Source organism: Arachis hypogaea, chromosome 2 (assembly GCF_003086295.3).
Source record: "Arachis hypogaea cultivar Tifrunner chromosome 2, arahy.Tifrunner.gnm2.J5K5, whole genome shotgun sequence".
NCBI lineage: Eukaryota > Viridiplantae > Streptophyta > Magnoliopsida > Fabales > Fabaceae > Arachis > Arachis hypogaea.
The window spans coordinates 2,223,200-2,247,232 of NC_092037.1; the positions used below are offsets into that span (position 1 = coordinate 2,223,200).

A 24,033-nucleotide genomic window follows, 5' to 3' on the forward strand; every position below is an offset into this window, starting at 1 on the left:
AATTTTGTATATACATGACAATTTTACAATATAAAAAATAATAAAATTCTACATAAAATAATATTAAATTTTAATCATGCTAATCAATTAAATTTAATATCTATTATTACTTAATTAAATTAAAAAGTAACAATTATATACAATTAATATCTATATAAAAATTATAATAATAATAATTTTCAATTATAAATACTCAAAGTATATACTTTTTAGTCTACTTAAACATTAAATAACATTACTCTTACTACTATACTTCATCTCATATATTTTAAATTGTCCAAAATATCTTCAACTATGTTCAAGTTTAGCATAATAACATCTACTTAATGGACATTCTAATATATGATGATTAATAAAATTTATTTGTAATTTTGTGCTATCTTTTTTGTATTTTCATTCTCAATTTTTTTTATTATCTTCAAATACAACCACTAAAAAAAGCTCAAAATTTAAGCCATGGATCACAATCTTTTTAATACAGCACTTTTAATTTAGCTTTCCACAGTAGGCGAGTTTTAATCTAGTTTTTCTAATTTAAAAATGTAGAAAACACGCAAATCAAAAGCTCCAAGCAAACTATTAGACTAAGACTAAGACATTATCAATGTACAAATTATTAAAATAAGACAACTAGCATGCATTATTGTTATTGAAACCTCATAAGATGTTACCATGATATACATACAAAAAATGTGTTGCCAAATGTCAATTAAGTTCTCCACCTGCTATGAATTTTATAAGTTATCTAGGAGACAGATAACGATGTCATTATGAAATTTGGATATCTCTGACTTGACTTGTCCCCAATCACATGGAACTTTGTTGCATTCATCAAAAATATATATATCCTGGGATTTGATGTGTTCCCAAAAGGCCAAAATCAGTGTGAGACAGTTAGAAGCTCAAAGTTACTGATGCTGTAACAGTGCAAGGATAAAAACTAGAAAGACTAAACATTAAATAAAGATCACATTAAAATTCAATAATGAATAGTATTTCACAATATACAAAAATAGTGAAGAAGAGACAATATAGAACAAGTGGTTGTTATTGACAGCAAATTAGGTGCAAGTATTTTAAACCTTTTACTAGCTAGAAGAGACAATATAGTACATTGAAAGTGATTAGCAATTTCCTAAAATAATAAAGTTTGAACAGTCATACACAGAAAGAAATGATAGCATATATCTTTTTTCTTTTGTATATTCATATATATCCATCAAAACTCATAGGATCCTTACACAAGAAAAAAACAGAGGAGAAAAAATGTCTGAGAATGCAACTCATCATGTGGTGATGCTTCCATGGTCAGCATTTGGCCATTTGATTCCGTTTTTCCAACTCTCCATAGACATAGCCAAATTAGGCATTCATGTCTCCTTCATTTCAACACCAAAAAACATTCAAAGGCTTCCAAAACCACTTTCAGATTTATCTCATCTTTTACATTTGGTGGAAATTCCATTTCCATCATCATTAGACTCATCACATCTCTCTGGTGGTGAGGCTACTGTGGACATTCCATTTGACAAAATTCAGTACCTCAAGTTAGCATGGGATCAAATGCAAAATCCAGTGAAGGAATTTGTGTCTAAGTTGCAACCAAATTGGATCATTTGTGACTTCCATGCACACTGGGCTGTAGAGATTGCTCAAGAGCTTCATGTGAAACTCATGTACTTCTCTGTTTACTCTGCTTCCACTATTGTGTTTTATGGATCACCTGATTCATTGAGAGCTCTAACATCACCAGAAGTCCTAACATCACCAAGAGAATGGGTGAATTTTCCGTCATCAGTGGCTTTTCAATGAAACGAGGCCATTGCGTTCTATCAAGGTGCATACATAGAAAATGTGACCGGGGTAAGAGACATTGATAGGTTTGCCAATATAATAGAAGGCGCGAACGCTGTATCATTTCGCAGCTGCTATGAGATGGAAGGTGAGTATTTGAATCTATATCAAGAACTTATTGAGAAGCCGGTGATTCCTATAGGTTTGCTTCCTCCGGAGATGCCAGAGAGAAGACTTGTTGATGAGTCCTGGAGTAAGACTTTCGAGTGGCTTGATGCGCAAGCAACAAAGTCGGTAGTCTTTGTTGGGTTTGGTAGTGAGTGTAAGTTGAGCAAAGATCAAGTTTTTGAGGTAGCTTATGGATTAGAGCTTTCTGAATTACCATTTTTGTGGACATTGAGAAAACCAAATTGGGCAATTCAAGATCATGATTCTCTGCCTCTTGGATTTTGTGAAAGAACATCAAAGAGAGGAAAAGTTTGTATTGGATGGGCACCACAAAAGGAAATTTTGGCACATAAATCTATTGGGGGGTCTTTGTTTCATTCTGGCTGGGGATCTATAATTGAGACTTTGATGTTTGGCCACACTCTTGTAGTGTTGCCATTCGTTGTTGATCAACCTCTCAATGCAAAGGCTTTGGTTGATAAGGGTCTTGCTATTGAAGTGAAGAGAAATAATGAAGATGGTTCATTTAGTAGAGATGACATAGCCAAATGCCTCAGAGAAGCTATGGTATTGGAGGAAGGAGAGAAGCTTAGAATCAAGACAAGAGAAATTGCTAAAGTTGTAGGAGATTTGAAGCTTCACCATGATTACATGGAAGCATTTGTCAAGTTTCTTAGGACTTGATGAATCTGAGAATAGACCTTGTTATTAGTCCAAATGTTTCTTATATTGAGTGATTAATGAATAAACTCTTAGGTTGTGTTTGATAAGTGTCTTAAGACAGATGCAGATATATTGAGACTATGGAGTCAGATAAGATAGTTATTGAACAAACTCTTAATGTTATGGATGTATTTAAATGTGACTTAAGCAGTAGATCAACTATGTAATAAATTATCTTCTGCTGTTGATTTGTTTGTATGGTTTGAGAAATAAATTCGGTAATATTGTTAATGATTAAAAGGGTTATAAATTACGTTTGAGCAAAGCAAGTCTAGAATTACTTCCAACAAGCAATAGATCAACTTGGAGGAAGTTTGGATGGTTAAAAACTTGATATTGAAAAATCGTTTTCTTAATATTGAAATGGTAATTAATGCATCAGAAAATATTTTGGATAGTTCACAAAAAATAAAGTATTTGTAGAAAAGCTATCTATCCAGAACAAAATCTAATCTGAAAGTGAAACGTCATCTTTCAGAAGTACATGTGCATTAATTGGTAGAAAATTATGAACGATAAGAGGAAGAAGTGGGAGCTATTGTTAGATGACATGCATGGATATCAAAATTTGTAAAGATAAAAAGTGAGATATTTTTTTGGTACTAATAGCTTGAGTAACTTTTATAAAACAATCTGGTGGTGATTAAATTAACCATCTCAATTTGGATTGGATAAAAATAATAAAAAAATACTAAATAACGAAATTCATATTGTGGAAGTCAGTCACAATTATATGAAGCAAATTATTCAGATTCTTTCTGATAAATTCTAGATAGCAGGGTAGATCAGTTACTATGGCAAAATGTCGTTTATTAATACCTTTTGCCAATGACCATATGAAACTTGTTTGACAAATTATGAGTGTATGGTAGATTTAAAAAAAAATGGTAGATGCATGTAATTACCAGTGAATGACAAAGAGCTCATGAATCATGATGATGTTTTCTGTAATACAAAATTTCCACAAAGACTACATTTTCGTTGGTCCTACAAAAGTTTAAACTTTACACACCTTGCAATTTCATTGCATCTTTCAAAAAGTAGGAATATGATTAAACATTAAAGGTTTTATGCAATTATGGTGCACCTTCCAAAAAGACAATAACATTTAAAGTATATTGTTATAAAAATGAAAAGTTAATAAAGACAGCTATGTACTCCACTGTTTTGAATTACTTTTAAGTTATCTCGGAGATTGATACCACGTCTTGTTGCTAACTTGCAATTGCAAAGCATTGTTCTTCCCTTCTATTCTGAAAACTTCAAGAATAGTTCTTTCCTTCTATTCTGAAAATTTGATTACTTTGATTGTTTGGGATCATGGCTGGAGTTGTTGTTGGTGGAGCTTTTCTGTCTGGCTTCATTAATGTTGTCCTGGACAGGCTCATTTCTGCTGATGCTGTCAACTTGGTTGTGGGTAAGAAGCTTAGCTCTGACTTGGTTGAGAGGCTGAGGAATGCTCTGACAGATACTGGAGCTCTTGTTGATGATGCAGAGCTCAAGCAACTTGATAACCATGATGTGAAGGAGTGGCTCAACTCTCTCCGAGATGCTCTTTACACTGCTGATGACTTGCTGGACCGCGTCTGCACCAAAGCCGCAACTCAAAAGGTCACTCTCTTGGGTAGAATCTTTAACTCTGAAGATAGGCAGATGGTGAATGAGATAGAAAGGGTGGTTAGAAGGATAGAAGATCTTGAGAAACGCAAAGGAAAGCTTGGGCTTGAAAAGATTTCCACTGCTAGCTTCTCCTGGAAAACTCCATCCACTTCTCTTGTAAAAGGGAATGTGTGTGGCAGGGAGGATGACAAGAAGGCCTTAATCAAGATGCTGAATGACAACAATGAGCATCACCTCTCTGTGATCTCTATTGTTGGCATGGGTGGTGTTGGTAAAACTACTTTGGCTCAATGGATGTACAATAATGCAGAGTTGATGGAGGGATTTGATCAGAAAGCATGGGTTTGTGTTTCGGAAAACTTCAATATTGTTGAGACTACAAGGAATATAGTAAAGCAGATCTCTACAAATACTCAGGATCTTGATAGCTTCAATTCAATTCAAGATGCTTTGAAGAAAGGATTGTCCGAAAAGAAGTTCTTTATTGTTGTGGATGATGTTTGGAGCAATGATCATCATCAATGGAAGGATTTTCTAGCCCCTTTTCAATATGGGGTTAAGGGAAGTACTATTCTTCTGACTACTCGCAAGGTAGATGTTGGTTCAGTTGTTCAAACAAATTATCAACCTCACTATCTCATTCCATTATCAGAAGACTACTGTTGGTCAGTATTTGCAGCCAATGCTTCTTTTCCAGAATCAAATGGGAACCCGACACTAGAAGGAATAGGCAGAAGCATTGCTAGGAAGTGTGATGGTTTGCCATTAGCAGCCGAAACCCTTGGTTGCTTGTGCAGAAGGCATGATGCTAAGGAATGGGAAAAAATCTTAAGGAGTGATATTTGGGGATTTTCTACAAATGACAGTAAGATTGTTCCAGCATTGTTAATTAGTTACTTTCACCTTGCTGCACATTTGAAGCGTTGTTTTGTTCATTGTGCACTGTTTCCAAAAGATTATCACTTTAAGAAAGATGAACTAATTTTGTTGTGGATGGCCGAAGATCTTTTAAGACTACCAAAGAGAGGAGAGAGCTTGGAAGAGGTTGGTTGCAAGTGTTTTGAAGAATTAGTTTCAAGGTTATTCTTTAAAAAGCTTCAAGACAATGATGAGTATTTTGTGATGCATGATCTCTTGCATGACTTGGCAATATTCCTTGCTGGAGATTTCTATTGTAGAATAGAAGAACTTGGTGAACAAGAAGAAAAGAAGGTTCTCACTCGCCATTTCTCATATTTCCCACCTGGAAGGTTAGATCGTCCAATCTCAAAAGTCTTTAACTCCAATGCAAAGTTGGAATCTTTCAGGACATCGTTGTATATCGATGATTTATTCAGCATGGAAAGTGTAGCATCTAAGTTTATATGCTTGAGAGTTTTATCCTTTCATAAACTTGATGTATTACCTGATTCAATAGGTGAATCGATTCATCTACGGTATTTGAATCTCTCTTCTACTGACATTAACAGGTTGCCAGAATCATTGTGCAACTTGTATAATCTACAAACTTTAATATTGTATGGATGTTCTAAGTTGACCATGTTGCCCATTAACATGCACAATCTTGTGAATTTACGGCATCTTGATATTAGGAAAACTTGTTTGGAAGAAATGCCTGGAGGAATAAGCAAAATGAAACACTTGCATACCTTAAGTTCCTTTGTGGTGGGGAAGCATGAAGATAATGGAATCAAGGAATTAGGAGGGCTCTCGAATCTTCACGGATCACTTGAGCTTAAGAAGTTGGAGAATATTGTTGATGTGAAAGAAGCAGAGAATGCAAGGATGACAAACAAGAATCTCATGAACGAATTATACTTGGAGTGGTCTTCAGGTGATGATATGGTTCCAAACACAAAAGCCGAAAGAGATATACTGGACAGCTTGCAACCTCACAACTGCTTGAGAGAGTTGACAATCAAGGGATATAAGGGTACAATATTTCCAGATTGGTTGGGGAACTGTTCATACAACAATATGACAAGTGTATCTCTGGAGTCTTGCAACAATTGCTGCATGCTGCCTTCACTTGGACAGTTGCCATCTCTTAAGGCCCTGCGCATTAAAGGTTTTGGTCAGCTGAAGTGTGTTGACATGGAGTTTTACAAGGGTATTGGTGACCCTTCTTTTCATATTGCTCCTCCTTTTCCCTTGTTGGAGAGTTTGGAATTTTATAACATGCCATGTTGGGAGGAGTGGCACTTACCTGACTCAAAAGCTTTTCCTCAGCTTAAGAGTCTTCAAATAAGAGATTGTCCAATCTTAAATGGAGATATGCTTCATCAGGTATTCATGAGAATCGTTTCTTCTTCATTGGATGCTTTGAAAGTTCGCAAGTTAGTTATAATCGGATTTCGAGAAGGATGGCTTTCAGCCAGAATTCCAGGTATGTCACTTAATGGGGATACATTATCAATTATGGGAAGTGAATCCGTGGTGGAGTCTGCATATAACGAAATGATGAGCATTAAGCATCTACCCTCCCTCCAAGAAGTAGAAATCATCGAGTGTTCGTTTGCTGTGTCCTGGCCGAACAATTGTTTACTACCCAAATCTTTGCAAAAGCTCACAATCAGGCAGTGCAGCAAAGTAGAATTCCCGGAGCAGAAGTATGATTTGGTAGAGGTACTAATAGACAGCTGTGATTCACTGACCTCCTTGTCGTTGGATGTCTTCCCCAATCTCAAGAATCTCGATATACATCATTGTAGGAATCTGGAATCAGTGTCAATGTCAGAGGCACCACACGCTACTCTTCAACGTCTCTCCATTACTTTCTGCTTCAAATTAGTGTCATTAGCAGGAGAAGGACTGGCTGCACCCAACTTGACTCGTCTTCAAGTCGCATATTGTGATAAGTTGGAGGCATTACCACGTGACATGAATAGTCTACTCCCAAGTTTACAGTCTATCGAGATATTTTGTTGCCCAAACATTAGCAGGTTGGCAGAGGGTGGTTTGCCGCCTAACTTGAAAGAGCTCCATGTGGGATTTTGCGAGCAACAAATGAGGGATCTATCATGGATGGGCAACTTGCACGCCCTCACTCATCTTAGCATTTATGGTGATTACTGCGACAACATAAAGTCATACCCAGAGGTGGGTTCGCTGCCTCACCTTCCCTCTCTTACCAGTCTGCGTATCCAAGACTTTGATAATCTGGAGACATTGGAGTGCAACGAGCTTCTCCGCCTCACCTCCCTCCAAGAATTATTCATTAGATCCTGTAAGAAGCTGGAGAATATGGAAGGAGAAAAGCTGCCTCCCTCTCTCTTGCTACTCGAAATTCAAGACTGTGATTTGCTAGAAGAACACTGCAAGAACAAGCATCAACTAATCTGGCCCAAGATTTCCCACATCCCCGCCATTAAATTCGTAGATTTCTGGGGAGGTAATTCTCTAATCTTCATGTTTCTCATTGCTCTCTCTAATACTTATTAACATTCATATTTTTCAATAAAATCACATTTACAAAAGAACATAAGAATTAACATGAAACAAAAATTGAACGACAGTGAACATCTTTTTTGTTGAAAATATTCTTTTTTTGTTGGTATGTTTCTCTCTTCCTCTCTATAATTTTTGTTTTTGGTGTTTTGCACAGAAAAAACTAAATAATAGCTTGATTTGTGGAAACAAAAGAGTTGCAAAATGGTGTTCCTGTCTTTGCCAATTCTTTATGATCAGAGTCAGTTGTTGTGCTGCAAGATTCATAAAGGAATAATAAAAGGAATCAGCATGCATGAGGTATATAAGCTTTCAAATTAGAAGGATCAAGTTATTGCTATGCTATGTAGTCGGGTTTTTTTTTTTTTTTACCACAGTTTGAATCATTACATAAAACATTCTATAATAATAATTTTTTCTTCCTTTCTCGATTTGGATACATCATCAGACAGATTCACAAGGTGATGAAGGTATGTAGCTAATGCGGACATGATTCAAGAATATGCTTTCCACATTTAAAGAAGACAATCTTGTACCTGAAATAGTAGTCATTAGAAGGTGAAGTTCTGGTGATGCCATCAGGAGCAATTTCATTCCTATCAACCTCACTCATTCATCTTTATCATGGTATGTGCAGTTTGTACATATATTAAGCTGAAGTGGGATTCAAATGATTCAAGAAAAAGCATTGTCATAGAATATTTGATCTTTTTCGACTGAATTGAAGAGGATAGCTACAAATATACAGGGTTATTTTATGTAAAGTCAGTGTATTATGTGTATGGAAAAATTTTTCTTTTATAACTTGTAGTATTATAACCATCAATCACTTTAGTTTCTTTATAATTTCTCTAGTTCTGCTTTGACTTCCTGTTTTTGGGTGTCATTTCTTTTCACTGCTAACTCTAAAATCAAACCAATAACAAACACTTAGTCTTGAAATTTATATATATAATTTGTGTTTCAGGAGATACTTTGAAGATAAGGCAGCAACTGTCTTGAGAGCATTGCAGTTCCAGAATGGATCTTGAATGCCAGTTTCAGTCAAAACATGCAAAAGAAATGAAGAATCATTTTCCACCTTTACTTTTGTTTTTCCAAAGAAAAAATAACATTGAAAGATAACGGGTGCCATTATGAAAATTAGTAATAGCACATGGGTAGAAAAGATGATAAAGTTGCTATTAGAATGAAGGAGCATAACAGGTGAAGGAGTTGTAAATATCAATTCACATCAAATCATAGCTTTTCTTTTTCTTTTTGTTTGTATATTTTTTTGTTGTTTTATGGTTGATATCCAATGCATTAATACATGAGTTCAATTTGGAATTCTCTTACTACTTAGTCACGAGCGACCAATGGTAAAATAAATATTTGTTCATTGTATTCCAAAGATGAACACTACAAATTTAAACATAAAAAATAAAGATCATACTAAGATTCAATGGTAATAAATGAGTATTTGTGCACCATGTCCCAAAACTAGTAAAATAAAATTAGAGAAAAGGACAAATAAGTCCTTGACCTTTTGTCTCGCGGATATTTTCGTCCCTAACCATTGAAAAATACTTTTAAGTCTCTGACCTTCACAAAGTTTGGACGGATCAGTCCCTGATAGAAGCATTTGGACGAATCAGTCCCTGACAGAGGCATTTGGATGAAGGGACTAATCCGTCCAAATTTTGTGAAAGTCAAAAATTTAAAAGTATTTTTCAATAGCTAGGAACAAAAATGTCCGCGGGATAAAAAGTTATGAACCTATTTATCCTTTTCTCATAAAACTAAAAAGAAGGCTGTTTTCAAAAACATTTCTCTAATTAGGAGCAAGTATCTTACTGCCCATTAAGTATTGTGTGCTGACATTTTATCATTTTCTTGAGGCAAAATTTGTCTGATATTGATGTAAGTGAACCAGATTTTTGTGACAATATATTATATGAAAAATGTTATATATTAAAATTGGCACACAAACTTTTAGACACTTAATGTATGATTATTGATTAAAATATAGTTTCTAAATATTTCTATTAAATTTAATGGATGTCTCAAATAGACACAAGTGTAAATGATCAGTTCCTATGTCATATACTGAAGTAAAGTGATAGCACCAGATTAGTTAAATGATAGGTGAGATTAGTTAAATGATAGCCCCAGATCAAAGTGTTATAATAACTTTTGTATTATTTGATGGCGAAACAAAAAAAAATTATTGGATACAATTGCTTTAAATCTAATGACATTTCAGAAAAGTAATGACATTAAAGCATTACTCTAATTGAAAAATTTGTGCAACTTCATACTTATATTTGAAGTCAAAGTAAATAATTTTAATCTCAAAGAAGGTTTTCAACAATACACTGTTATTAAGACATTTGTTCCAACCAAAAATATTGAACCTCAATATCCATTACAACAAATAAAACAGGTAATACTCCAAAAAAGAATCACTTTTTCAAGACATCATTTTTATTTCTAATTTAATTTATTCATTGATTATAGAAACTAACTTTGTCAACACTAATATCATTAGACGAAGATTACATATCCATCAAGAGTTTAAGGAGAAAGAAATCTATACAAATTCAAGACACATCTTTAGAAGAAGAACATACATGCAAAGATAAAACAAACAACACAATAGAAAATGCATACAACTCAACAATTCATAAAGAATATGTTTTCACAAGAATCTATGACAGAAAAAAAATAACAACTCTAACAACAATCAATAAAAAAAGGAAGACGAACGCCACATAAAAACACTAAGTCCATCAACTAAAACAAATACAAAAATCAAACTCTCAAATAAAAATGTCACTTTGTACAACTCCAACATCCAAATTTTCTATACTACGAATTATTTTAAATAAAATACTTTTTAAATTTAACTTTAGTTTATACATATTTAACTTAATTTTACAAAATATAATAATTTTTAATATTTATTATGTAATATCATTAATTTACTCTCCTCACAACTTGCCAAACTCATTCAAGTTGAAAGTAATTGTGAAAAAAAAAACATCATCATATGTCCCTTACTAACAGCATAGATATATTTATTGTAGAAAACCGTAACGTTACCTTGCTCATACAAAAGTTGAAAGCCTTGACATTTTGTTGCTTCTTCGTAGTGTTGAAGCTAATTTTGCTTGATAATTACTTGTAACAGTTGAAATAGTAGCATAATCTATTCTTAATATATAAAAGTAAAAGGATAAATTTATTTACATTATTTTAAGACATTTTTTTTATTAATATTATGTCATCAATATTGTTTATTTGGCAAAATTTTAGAATCAATTATTCAATTTTTGGCAAATTAACTATTATTTTCAAATTAACAAAAAATATATATATAAAAAACTAAAAAACACCAGTAATTAGAAATTAATAGTGTCTAATCAAATTTGTAACTTACAAAGACATTGAATCCATATCCCTATATTTATTATATACCATTATAAATAATACAATAAATTTATAACCCCAATAATTAATTTCTATAAATAACTCAATTAAATGTAATAACATCCATATTACATATATCATAATAATATTATTAATCATAATAAATTTTACGTTACAAATATTCAAATTTCATACTATTTATCCTACTTATATAAGTCTCTTATCACTATTCGTTCAAATAACATCAAATTCAGCACAAAAAATTTATTTTCGAACTACACAATATCTCAAACTTACTCAATAAAGCAGACAATATCACCAAACAATTGTGTGGTTCGTCTATGAAAAACATTAACACTCACAAATGAAGAGGAGCATCTTTGCTTATAAATAATTATATTAGATGAAAATGAGACAACTACATTTGTGACACATGTAATCAAATACCACAATATCCAACAATAAGGTAACTCTATATACTTTTCATAATCCCTTCTATCAAATTATTAGTTACTAACCCAATACTTATTCCAGTTACAATAATTTTTGTACTATTTGATGGCGAAGAAAAATTGTCAAAGTAAATGATTTTAATCTAAAAAAAATTGTCAACAATACACTGTTACCAAGACATTTGTTCAACAAAAAACACTAAACTTCAACATCTATTACAATAAATAAAACAGGTAATACAAAAAAAATCATTTATTCAAGACATCATTTTTATTTTTAATTTAAATTATTCATTGATTATAGGAACCAACTTCGCCAACACTAATATCATCAAACGAAGATTAGATACCCATCAAGAAAAACGAGGATGAGCGCCAATAAAAAAGACTAAGTCCATCAACTAAAATAAATGCAAAAATCAAATAAAAAAAAAGAAAAAGGAGGATAAGTGCTACAAGACTAAATTCATCAACTAAAATAAATACAAAAATCAAACCACCAAATAAAAATGTCACTTTATACAACTCCAACATCCAAATCTTTTATACTATAAATTATTTTAAATAAAATACCTTTTAAATTTAACTTTAATTTAAACATATTTAATTTAATTCTACAAAACATAATAATTTTTAATATTTATTATATACTATCATTAATTTACCGTACCACGTATCACGCGGACCTCATTCTAGTTCTTAATTTAATACTAAGTAGTAACTAACATGCTATATACCATAACTAATGCGATTTGATGCATTTGAGAGAGATCAGTAATTTAGTATAGTAGTACTATTGAGCTTGGTCACATAAGTCATAAGATAACACATTGATTGAAACTTCCAACAAGATACAATAATGTTGCATCCATAAAATAAAGTAAAAGAAAGGACAAAGTTAGTGTGAGCCAGCTAGAATGATGCTAGGCAATTCAAATAACTCAATTCGTACAAATTTTCCATGGACAGAGATGTTGGGACGACTTAAAGTCAATGACTTTCAGCTAACGAGTAAGGAGCACCACACAATCAAGAAGGGAATACAGTGCTTGAAGCTGAATTATTGGAACTTAAAAGGAGCAATTGCATAGCATCTGAATCCTTATTTTACCATGATCAACAACCAGCTCATTATGATAATATATCTGACATCAAAGGCAACAAAGTAAGAATTAAAGGCAAAAATGAAAATTACATTCCTTCCAAATTGCAAAATAACTTTGAAGCACATAAAATTAGTACAGAGCCAGCAAGACACTCCCCACTAATTAAGGAGACCAACTTTTTATTGAGTCAGTCAACAGTCTTTGTCTTTTTGCCATCAAATTATTGAGAACTACTTCTTCACAATAAGCTTGGATAAACCTAAACACAGTTCAGTTACAAACCCTGCAAAATCTGCATTTTCACTCTCCTTCATACCCGAATTCTGATCACTTGTTTGAGATCATATCATGGCTGGTGCACTTGTTGGTGGAGCTTTTCTTTCTGGCTTCATTAACGTTGTCTTTGACAGGCTCCTTACAAAAGATGCGGTCAACTTGGTGTTGGGCAAGAAGCTTGACCCTGACTTGGTTAAGAGGCTGAAGATTTCTCTGCATGCTGCTGAAGCTGTGCTTGATGATGCTGAGTACAAGCAACTGGGCAACGAATCTGTGAGGCAGTGGCTCAACGATCTTAGAGATGCTGTTTATGAGGCTGATGACTTGCTGGACGCTGTCCTCACCAAAGAGGCGATTCAAAAGGAGGGAAGTTCTTACTGGCCTGATTACTTCCTCAACCGGGAAAGGGAAATGGTAGATGAGATGGAAAGGGTGGTTACAAAGATAGAATTTCTTGAACAACAAAAATATTTCCTTGGTCTTCAAAAGACTACCAATATCTTGTCATCATCATGGAGAGAATCCACATCTCTGGTGGAAGGGAATATATATGGCAGGGAGGATGATCAACAAGCCTTACTCAAAGTAATAAATGGCAGCAGTGAAAGTGAGTTATCTAACTTATCTGTGATCCCTATTGTTGGCATGGGTGGGGTTGGTAAAACAACTTTAGCAAAATGGGTGTACAATACCACGGAGGGATTTGATTTGAAAGCATGGGTTTGCATCTCTGAAACATTTGATGTTGTTGAGATTACAAGGAAAACCATTGAGGAAATTACTAAAACTACTTGTACCCTTGGGAGTTTGAATTTGCTTCAGAATAAATTGCAGGAGATCTTGTCGGGGAAGAAGTTCTTTGTTGTTCTAGACGATGTCTGGAGCGATGATGCTGATAACTGGAAGAAGTTTAAAACTCCTTTTCACTGTGGGGGTAAGGGTAGTATGATTCTTCTAACAACTCGCATTAAAGAGGTTGCTTCAGTTGTTCAGACATGTTCCTCTTACTTTCTTAATGAGCTGTCCGAAGATTCTTGTTGGTTACTCTTTGCAGAGAATGCATGTTTTCCGAAGTCAAATGGGAACCGAACACTCGAAGATATCGGTAGACAGATTGTCAACAAGTGTAAGGGCTTGCCATTGGCTGTAGAAACACTTGGGCGCTTGTTGCGAGGAAAGGATGATGCTAAAGAATGGAATGCTGTTTTAAGCAGTGACATCTGGGAATTTTCTACGAAAAATAGTAAAATTATTCCAGCATTGTTAATAAGCTACTTCCAGCTACCTCCTTACTTGAAGCGTTGTTTCGTTTATTGTTCCTTGTTTCCCAAAGATCATGCTTTTGGGAAAAATAAACTAGTTTTGCTGTGGATGGCTGAAGATCTTTTAAGGCTACCAAAGAGAGGAGAGAGTTTAGAAGAGGTTGGTTCTCAGTGTTTTGAAGAATTAGCTTCAAGGTTATTTTTTAAACCACATTATGACACATACGTGATGCATGATCTCATGCATGACTTGGCAGTATTCCTTGCTGGAGATTTCTATTGTAGAATAGAAGAACTTGGTGAACAAGAAGAAAAGAAGGTTCTCACTCGCCATTTCTCATATTTCCCACCACGAAGGTTAGATCATCCAATCTCAAAAGTCTTTAACTCCAATGCGAAGTTGGAATCTTTGAGGACATCGCTGTATATTGATGATTTGTTCAGCATGGAAAGTGTAGCATCTAAGTTTAAATACTTGAGAGTTTTATCCTTTCATAAACTTGATGTATTACCTGATTCAATAGGTGAATCGATTCATCTACGGTATTTGAATCTCTCTTCTACTGACATCAACAGGTTGCCAGAATCATTGTGCAACTTGTATAATCTACAAACATTAATATTGTACAGATGTACTAAGTTGACTATGTTGCCCATTAACATGCACAATCTTGTGAATTTACGGCATCTGGATCTTAGGAAAACTTGTTTGGAAGAAATGCCTGGAGGAATAAGCAAAATGAAACACTTGCATACCTTAAGTTCCTTTGTGGTGGGGAAGCATGAAGATAATGGAATCAAGGAATTAGGAGGGCTCTCGAATCTTCACAGATCACTTGAGCTTAAGAAGTTGGAGAATATTGTTGATGTGAAAGAAGCAGAGAATGCAAGGATGACAAACAAGAATCTCATGAACGAATTATGCTTGGAGTGGTCTTCAGGTGATGATATGGTTCCGAACACAAAAGCCGAAAGAGATATACTTGACAACTTGCAACCTCACAACAGTTTGGAAAAGTTGACCATCAAGGGATATAAGGGTACAATATTTCCAGATTGGTTGGGGCACTGTTCATACAACAATATGACAAGTGTATCTCTCAAGTCTTGTAACAATTGCTTCATGCTGCCTTCACTTGGACAGTTGCCATCTCTTAAGGCCCTGCGCATTCAAGGTTTTGGTCAGCTGAAGTGTGTTGGCATGGAGTTTTACAAGGATATTGGTGACCCTTCTTTGCATATTGCTCCTCCTTTTCGCTTGTTGGAGAGTCTGAAATTTTATGATATGGCATGTTGGGAGGAATGGCACTTACCTGACTCAAAAGTTTTTCCTCAGCTTAAGCGTCTTCAAATAACAGATTGTCCAATGTTAAAGGGAGATATGCTTCATCAGGTATTCATGAGAATCGTTTCTTCTTCATCGGATGCTTTGAAAGTTCGCAAGTTATTTATAAACAAATATGAAGCAGGATGGATTCCAGGTTTGTCACTTAATGGGGATACATTATCAATTACGGGAAGTGAATCCGTGGTGGAGTCTGCAATTAACGAAATGATGAGCATTAAGCATCTACCCTCCCTCCAAGAAGTAGAAATCATCGGGTGTTCGTTTGCCGTGTCCTGGCCGAACAATTGTTTAGTACCCAAATCTTTGCAAAAGCTCACAATCAGGAAGTGCAGCAAAGTGGAATTCCCGCAGCACAAGTATGATTTGGTAGAGCTACTAATATACAGTTGTGATTCACTGACCTCCTTGTCGTTGGATGTCTTTCCCAATCTCAAGAATCTCGAGATAAGAGGGTGTGAGAATCTGGAATCAGTGTCAATGTCAGAGGCACCACACGCTGCTCTTCAACGTCTGTCCATCAGTGGATGCCACAAATTAGTGTCATTTGCAGGAGAAGGACTGGCTGCACCCAACTTGACTCATCTCAATGTTAGCAGGTGCTCAAAGTTGGAGGCATTACCACGTGACATGAAGAGTCTACTCCCAAGTTTACAGTCTCTCCAGATATATGGCTGCCCAAACATTTGCAGGTTGGCAGAGGGTGGTTTGCCGCCTAACTTGAAAGTACTTGATGTTGCAATTGGCGAGCAACAAATGAGGGGTCTATCATGGATTCCTAACTTACACGCCCTCACTCATCTTACCATTTATGGTTATTACTGCCACAACATAAAGTCATTCCCAGAGGTGAGTTCGCTGCCTCACCTTTCCTCCCTTACCACTCTACATATCCAAGACTTTTATAATCTGGAGACATTGGAGTGCAACGAGCTTCTCCGCCTCACTTCCCTTCAACAATTGCACATTTATGACTGTTCAAAGCTGGAGAATATGGAAGGAGAAAAGCTGCCTCCCTCTTTCTTGCTACTTCAACTTACAGGGTGTGGTTTGCTGGGAGAACACTGCAAGAACAAGCATCAACTAATCTGGCCCAAAATTTCCCACATCCCCACCATTCAAGTCAATGGAGAACAAATTTCCTGAATAGAGATTTCTGAGCAGGTAAATCTCTAATCTTCATGTTTCTCATGCTACCACACTTAAATTCACGCACGCATAAATTTCCATTTCCTTCCGGAGAAAAATAATTCTATCTTTCTTTGACAATTGAAATCGTATGCCAAATTGCAATCTTTTCTTTCATTTATCTGGGAAGCTCAAACTTTGCAGTTGTAGTTCAAGAAATATCTTTTGTTTCTTTCAGAAACTCATTCATATTTTTCAATAAAGACAGTGACTATCTTTTGTGTGTATCCAACATTTAAGAATTTTTTTAGATGTATTAAACAAAGAGTTTGGTTTACTCGGTCATCCAATTAGATTCATGCATTTAGATGACTTTTGAAGTGATGAGTTTGAAACTTAGTTACTTTTGTGGATTTAAGAATTATTTGTTGTGTACCTGAAGCTGTGCTTACAAATTTCGGATACTAAAGGAAGACATCATGGAGAAAGTTGGAATGGCACTTCTTATTGGAAAGATTCTTTGTTTTTGTTGCTTTGTTTCCCTCTTCCTCTCTATCATTTTATTTTTGTTGTTTTGCACCGAAAAAATCAAATAATAGCTTGATTTGTGGAAAGAAAAGAGTTATAAAATGGTATGTGCAGATATGTGGGATTCAAATGATTCAAGAAAAAGTATTGTCATAGAATATTTAATCTTTTTGGACTGAATTGAAGACTGAAGAGGATAGCTACAAATATACAGGGTTATTTTTATGTAAAGTCACTGTATTATGTGTGTCTGTGGTTATTGTGATGACATTATTACAAACATTTAATTTTGAAATGTATATATAATTTGTGTTTCAGAAAATACTTTGAAGATCAAGCAGCAATTGTCCTGAGAGCTTGCAGTTCTGGAATGGATCTTGAATGCCAGTTTCAGTCAAAACAAGCAAAAGAAATGAAGAATCATTTTCCACCTTTGCTTTTGTTTTTCCAAAGAAAAAATAAGATTGAAAGATAACGGATGCCATTATGAAAATTAGTAATAGCACATGGGTAGAAAAGATGACAAAGTTGCTATTAGAATGAAGGAGCATAACAGGTGAAGGAGTTGTAAATATCAATTCACATCAAATCATAGCTTTTCTTTTTCTTTTTATTTGTACATTTCTTTGTTGTTTTATGGTTGATATCCAATGCATTAATACATGAGTTCAATTTGGAATTCTCTTACTCCTTAGTCACGAGCGACCAAAGGTAAAATAAATATTTGTTCATTGTATTCCAAAGATGAACACTACAAATTTAAACATAAAAAATAAAGATCATACTAAGATTCAATGATAATAAGATGAGTATTTGTGCACCATATCCCAAAACTAGTCAAATAAAATTAAAAAGAAGGCTGTTTTCAAAAACATTTCTCTAATTAGGAGCATGTATCTTACTGCCTATTAAATGTTGTGTGCTGACATTTTATCATTTTCTTGAGGCGAAAATTGTCTGATATTGATGTAAGTGAACCAGATTTTTGTGACCATATATTATATGAAAAATGTTATATATTAAAATTGGCACACAAACTTTTAGACACTTAATGTATGATTATTGATTAAAATATAGTTTCTAAATATTTCTATTAAATTCAATGGATGTCTCAAATAGACATAAGTGTAAAATGATCAGTTCCTTTATCAAATACTGAAGCAAAGTGATAGCACCAGATTAGTTAAGTGGTAGGTAAGATTGTTTTTAGTGTGTATGTAAGATTGTTTTGGTGTGGATTTTGAGAGTGTTTTCTTCAATCTAAGTAGATACTTACTTGGTGATGAATTTAGTTGTTAACAGGTTGTTAGTTAATGATATCAGATAAGACTGTGTTTGAAGGTGTAAATTTAGAGTTTTATTTGAATGATGTTTGTTTGTTTTTCAGATCTTGTTGGTATTGGATCTTTTTGTCTTTAGTAGTTTTTTTATTTCAGAGTTAAAGCATTTTTGAACTACAACAACAACAATAAAGCCTTGTCCCACTAAGTGGGGTCGGCTACATGAATCAAGTGACGCCATTGTGCTCTGTCATGTATCATGTCTACAGAGAGACCGTTTACATGTAGATCTCGTTTGACCACCTCATGGATAGTCTTCTTAGGTCTTCCTCTGCCTTTCGCCCTTTGTCCATCTTCCATCTCATCCACCCTCTTGACTGGATGTTCTATCGGTCTTCTTCTCACATGTCCAAACCACCTGAGACGCGATTCAACCATCTTTTCCACAATGGGTGCTACTCCAACTCTCTCCCTTATATCTTCATTCCTTATTTTATCCAATTGCGTATGACCACTCATCCATTTCAACATCTTCATCTCTGCCACACTCAGCGTATGTTCGTGCTCCCCTTTAGCCGCCCAACACTCCGTACCATACAGCATAGCCGGTCTTATAGCGGTGCGATAGAATTTATCTTTAAGTTTTAAAGGCACTTTTTTGTCGCATATAAAACCAGATGCACTCCGCCATTTTGACCAACCTGCTTGGATCCTATGATTTACATCCTGTTCAATCTCTCCATTATCCTGTATGATGCACCCAAGATACTTAAAACTTTTAACCTTTTCTAGGATGTTTTCTCCGATCTTCACCTCTATATTGGGGTTTTCCCTTCCCGAACTGAACTTACATTCCATATATTCCGTCTTGCTACGGCTTATGCGCAGACCATACACTTCTAAAGCTTCTCTCCATAACTCCAGCTTCTTATTTAGGTCTTCCCTTGACTCTCCCATAAGGACGATATCATCGGCAAAAAGCATGCACCATGGCACAGGCTCTTGGATGTGCTCTGTGAGTACTTCCAGGACTAATGTGAAAAAGTATGGGCTTAAAGATGATCCCTGGTGTAATACTATACCAATAGGGAATTCTTCCGTCACACCACCTTGAGTCTTCACACTAGTTGTGGCCCTGTCATACATGTCTTTAATTGCCCGAATATATGCGATCCTTACTCTCCTCTTTTCTAAAACCTTCCATAAGACCTCCCTTGGTACCCTATCATACGCTTTTTCCAAATCAATAAACACCATATGTAGGTCCCTTTTACTACTACAATATCTTTCCATCATCCTTCTTAATAGGTATATCGCTTCCGTGGTAGATCTTCCTGGCATAAATCCAAATTGATTCTCTCTTACTTGTGTCTCTTTTCTCAACCTCCGTTCTATCACCCTTTCCCATAACTTCATAGTATGACTCATAAGCTTAATCCCTCTATAGTTTCCGCAACTTTGTATATCCCCTTTATTCTTGTAGATAGGTACCAATGTGCTTTTTCTCCACTCATCAGGCATCTTCTTTGACCTTAAAATCTCATTAAAAAGCTTGGTTAACCAGTTGATGCCTTTTTCTCCAAGACCTTTCCAAACCTCAATCGGGATATTATCAGGTCCTACTGTCCTGCCATTTTTCATCTGCTTTAAAGCCTCTTTTACCTCGAAGTCTCGAATCCTTCGATAGTAGTCAAAGTTTTGATCTTCTTCCCTTGTGCCTAATCGACCAAGGCTCGGAAGAGTCTTCTGTCCCTCATTAAATAACTCGTAGAAGTAACTCTTCCACCTTTCATTAATCTCCTCCTCTTGAGCCAGCACCTCTCCATCCTTATCCTTTATGCACTTAACCTGATCCAAATCTCTCGTTCTTCTTTCCCGACTCTTTACGATTCTATATATACCTTTTTCTCCTTCTTTTGTGCCCAAAGACTGGTAGAGACCCTCATATGCTCTTGTTTTTGCTTCACTTACAGCCACTTTTGTCTCTTTCTTAGCCGCCTTATATTTTTTCCAATTATCTGAATTGCGGCATAAAGACCACTCTTTAAAACATTCCCTTTTTATCTTTATCTTTTCTTGTATACTCGCATTCCACCACCAAGACTCCTTGTCTCTTGGTCCTATTCTTTTAGATTCACCAAAACTTTCTTTTGCTATTCTTCTAATAACTTCTGCCATCTCCCTCCACATCTCTTCCGCGCTTCCGTTCCCCTCCCACTTTGCCTCTTCTCCTACCCGTCTTAGGAAGTTTCTTTGTTCCTCACCTTTCATCCGCCACCACCTCGTCCTTGGATTCTTCGTATGTCTTTTCCTCAACTTTTGCTCAACGCGAAAATCCATGACGAGCACCCTATGTTGTGTTGTCAAACTCTCTCCCAGAATAATTTTACAGTTAATGCAAAATTTCCGGTCAACTCTCCTCAACAAGAAGAAGTCAATTTGAGAGCTTGTCATGCCACTCTTATAGGTTATAAGATGTTCGTCTCTCTTTTTAAAACATGTATTTGCGATGAGAAGATCAAAGGTTGAAGAAAAGTCCAAAATAGTTTTACCCTCGGCATTGATCATCCCGAAACCATGGCCTCCGTGAATACTCCCATATCCAGTCACTTCTCTCCCAACATGGCCATTTAAATCTCCTCCTAAGAAAATCTTATCTCCCAAAGGTATGCCTTGAACCAAACTCTCTAGATCCTCCCAAAACCTTATCTTGTGTTGTTCGTCCGAACCCACTTGCGGTGCATAGGCACTAATCACATGGAAAGCACCTCCCTCCATCACAAGTTTGATAGAGATGATCCGATCTCCCACCCTCTTGACATCCACTACGTCCCTCTTCCACTGCTTATCCATAATTATTCCAACCCCATTCCTATTCTTCACCTTTCGTGTATACCAAAGTTTGAAACCAGAAGTATCCAACTCCCTAGCCTTTGCACCAACCCATTTCGTTTCTTGTAGGCACATAATGTTAATCTTCCTCCTTGTCATGGTGTCCACCACCTCCATGGACTTTCCTATTAGAGTGCCTATGTTCCATGTCCCAAATCTCAACCTTCTGTCACTTCGACCTTTACCTTTTACTTTGTGAACTAGCTTATTTACCCTCGTCCGTTCACGAAAACGCGAGAACCCTTGCTCATTTAACACTACATCCGGGCACCGATGCAGCGGCTCTTGCTTTGACACCGTACTCGAGCCATACGACGCGTTGCTTCCGGGCAACGACCTAACTTTAACGCAATAATGTCTTTGATTCATGTCATGGGGGTTCGGCTATATTTTTATGTTGGTTGTCGAAGACCTAACACAACCCTCCTCCTTTATCCGGGCTTGGGACCGGCTATGTACCGCAAGTGTAACATAGGCGGAGTTTAAAGCATTTTTGAACTATTCGAGAAAAACAATTGAAGTGGTGGGTGAGTTTTGTTCCTTCTTTAATAGTCTTGACTTTCAGTCTTTAAGGTGGAAAAAGTTTGAACAAAAAAGTAGTAGTGCCAAATTCATACTATAAGACAAAAACATAGTTCCTTCAACTTTATTAATCAATTCATAACAATAAAGGTTGGATAGTCCTACACGGAAAGAATTGCTAGCATTTATATATATATATATACTCATAAATAAATACATTTGCAGCAAAACTTGTAAGATCCTTACACAAGAAAAGAAAGAGGGGAAAAATGGCTAAGAATACAACTCAACATGTAGTGATGCTTCCATGGTCTGCATTTGGCCATTTGATTCCATTTTTCCAACTCTCCATAGCCATAGCCAAATCAGGAATTCATGTCTCCTTCATTTCAACACCAAAGAACATTCAAAGGCTTCCAAAGCCACCTTCAGATTTATCTCATTTTTTACATTTGGTGGAAATTCCATTTCCATCATCATTGGACTCATCACAACTCTCTGGTGGTGAGGCCACCATGGACATCCCATTTGACAAGATTCAGTACCTGAAGTTGGCATGGGATCAGATGCAAAATCCAGTTAAGGAATTTGTGTCTAAATTGCTACCAAATTGGATCATTTGTGACTTTCATCCACACTGGATTGTAGAGATAGCACAAGAGCTTCATGTGAAACTCATGTACTTCTCTGTTTACTCTGCTTCCACTATTGTGTTCTATGGACCACCCGATCGAATGAGAGCTAAAACATCGCCAGAAGACCTAACATCACCAAGAGAATGGATGAATTTTCCGTCTTCAGTGGCTTTCCAACGAAATGAGGCCATTGCGTTCTACCAAGATGCATATGTAGAAAATGTGTCCGGTTTAAGAGACATTGATAGGTTTGCCAAGATGATAGGCGCCTCAAATGCTGTTTCATTTCGCAGCTGCTATGAGATGGAAGGTGAGTATTTGAATCTATACCAAGAACTTATTGGGAAGCCAGTGATTCCTATAGGTTTGCTTCCTCCGGAGAAGCCGGAGAGAAGACTTGTTGATGAGTCATGGAGGAAGACATTCGAGTGGCTTGACGCGCAAGAAACAAAATCGGTAGTCTTTGTTGGGTTTGGTAGTGAGTGTAAATTGACCAAAGAGCAAGTTTTTGAGATAGCTTATGGAGTAGAGCTTTCTGAATTTCCATTTTTATGGACATTGAGAAAACCAAGTTGGGCAATTCATGATCATGATTCTCTGCCTCTTGGATTTTGTGAAAGAACATCAAAGAGAGGAAAAGTTTGTTTTGGATGGGCACCACAAAAGGAAATTTTGGCACATAAATCTATTGGGGGTCTTTGTTTCATTCTGGCTGGGGATCTATAATTGAGACTTTGATGTTTGGCCACACTCTTGTAGTGTTGCCATTTGTTGTTGATCAACCTCTTAATGCAAAGGCTTTGGTTGATAAGGGTCTTGCCATTGAAGTGAAAAGAAACAATGAAGATGGTGCATTTAGTAGAGATGACATAGCCAAATGCCTTAGAGAAGCTATGGTATTGGAGGAAGGAGAGAAGCTCAGAATAAAGACTAGAGAAGTTGCTAAAGTTGTAGGAGATTTGAAGCTTCACCATGGTTACATGGAAGCATTTGTCAAGTTTCTTAAGACTTGATGAATTTCCGAATAGATCTTGTTTTTTAGCCTAAATTTTTCTTATTTGGAATAACTAATGAATAAACTCTTTGGGTTGTGTTTGATAAGTGAGATACTAAGATATTGTATCTTTTTCTTTGTCTTTGTCACCATCTATTCTTAATGGATTTGGATCCTCTAAATTTTGAATTTCATTTTAGAGAATAAAGTGTGATCTCTCACTATTTATTTCATAGGTGAGACAAAAAATAAATATGAGAGAGAAATCATTCAAGGGTAAAAGATTACACTTTAGTCTTTAAAGTACAAATTCAAAATTTAGAGGATCCAAATTCATTCTTAATATATAAAAGTAGATGGATAAGTTTACCTACATTAATTTTAAGACATTTTTCTCCTCTTATTATGTCATGTCAGTAACATCGCTTACTTGGCAAAACATTAAAATCA

The 24,033-nt window shown here is 35.6% G+C and overlaps 2 protein-coding genes and 2 pseudogenes across 7 annotated transcripts; all 4 read left to right on the forward strand.

Moving 5' to 3' along the window:
• The first annotated feature begins 1,204 nt into the window (after positions 1-1,204).
• Positions 1,205-2,881, forward strand: LOC112732440 (putative UDP-rhamnose:rhamnosyltransferase 1; annotated as a pseudogene).
• A 735-nt stretch (positions 2,882-3,616) lies between these two features.
• LOC112732452 (putative disease resistance RPP13-like protein 1) lies at positions 3,617-9,084 on the forward strand. Of its 6 annotated transcripts, none has more exons than XR_011870157.1 (4): positions 3,617-7,696; positions 7,910-8,052; positions 8,201-8,379; positions 8,720-9,084. XR_011870157.1 is itself a non-coding variant. In XM_072213024.1 (2 exons), the coding sequence occupies exons 1-2, from the start codon at positions 4,006-4,008 to the stop codon at positions 8,215-8,217; spliced, it is 3,708 nt and encodes a 1,235-aa protein (XP_072069125.1). In that variant the 5' UTR covers positions 3,617-4,005; the 3' UTR covers positions 8,218-8,598. The 6 variants fall into 6 exon arrangements, 2 of the variants coding, with proteins under 2 accessions (XP_072069125.1, XP_072069123.1); XR_011870158.1 differs by having other exon boundaries at positions 8,205-8,379; XR_011870154.1 differs by lacking the exon at positions 7,910-8,052.
• A 3,444-nt stretch (positions 9,085-12,528) lies between these two features.
• LOC112732460 (putative disease resistance RPP13-like protein 1) lies at positions 12,529-17,939 on the forward strand. Its single transcript, XM_025781197.3, has 2 exons — positions 12,529-16,768; positions 17,579-17,939. The coding sequence occupies exon 1, from the start codon at positions 13,070-13,072 to the stop codon at positions 16,748-16,750; it is 3,681 nt and encodes a 1,226-aa protein (XP_025636982.1). The 5' UTR covers positions 12,529-13,069; the 3' UTR covers positions 16,751-16,768; positions 17,579-17,939.
• A 4,242-nt stretch (positions 17,940-22,181) lies between these two features.
• Positions 22,182-23,690, forward strand: LOC112732463 (putative UDP-rhamnose:rhamnosyltransferase 1; annotated as a pseudogene).
• Positions 23,691-24,033: the final 343 nt, after the last annotated feature.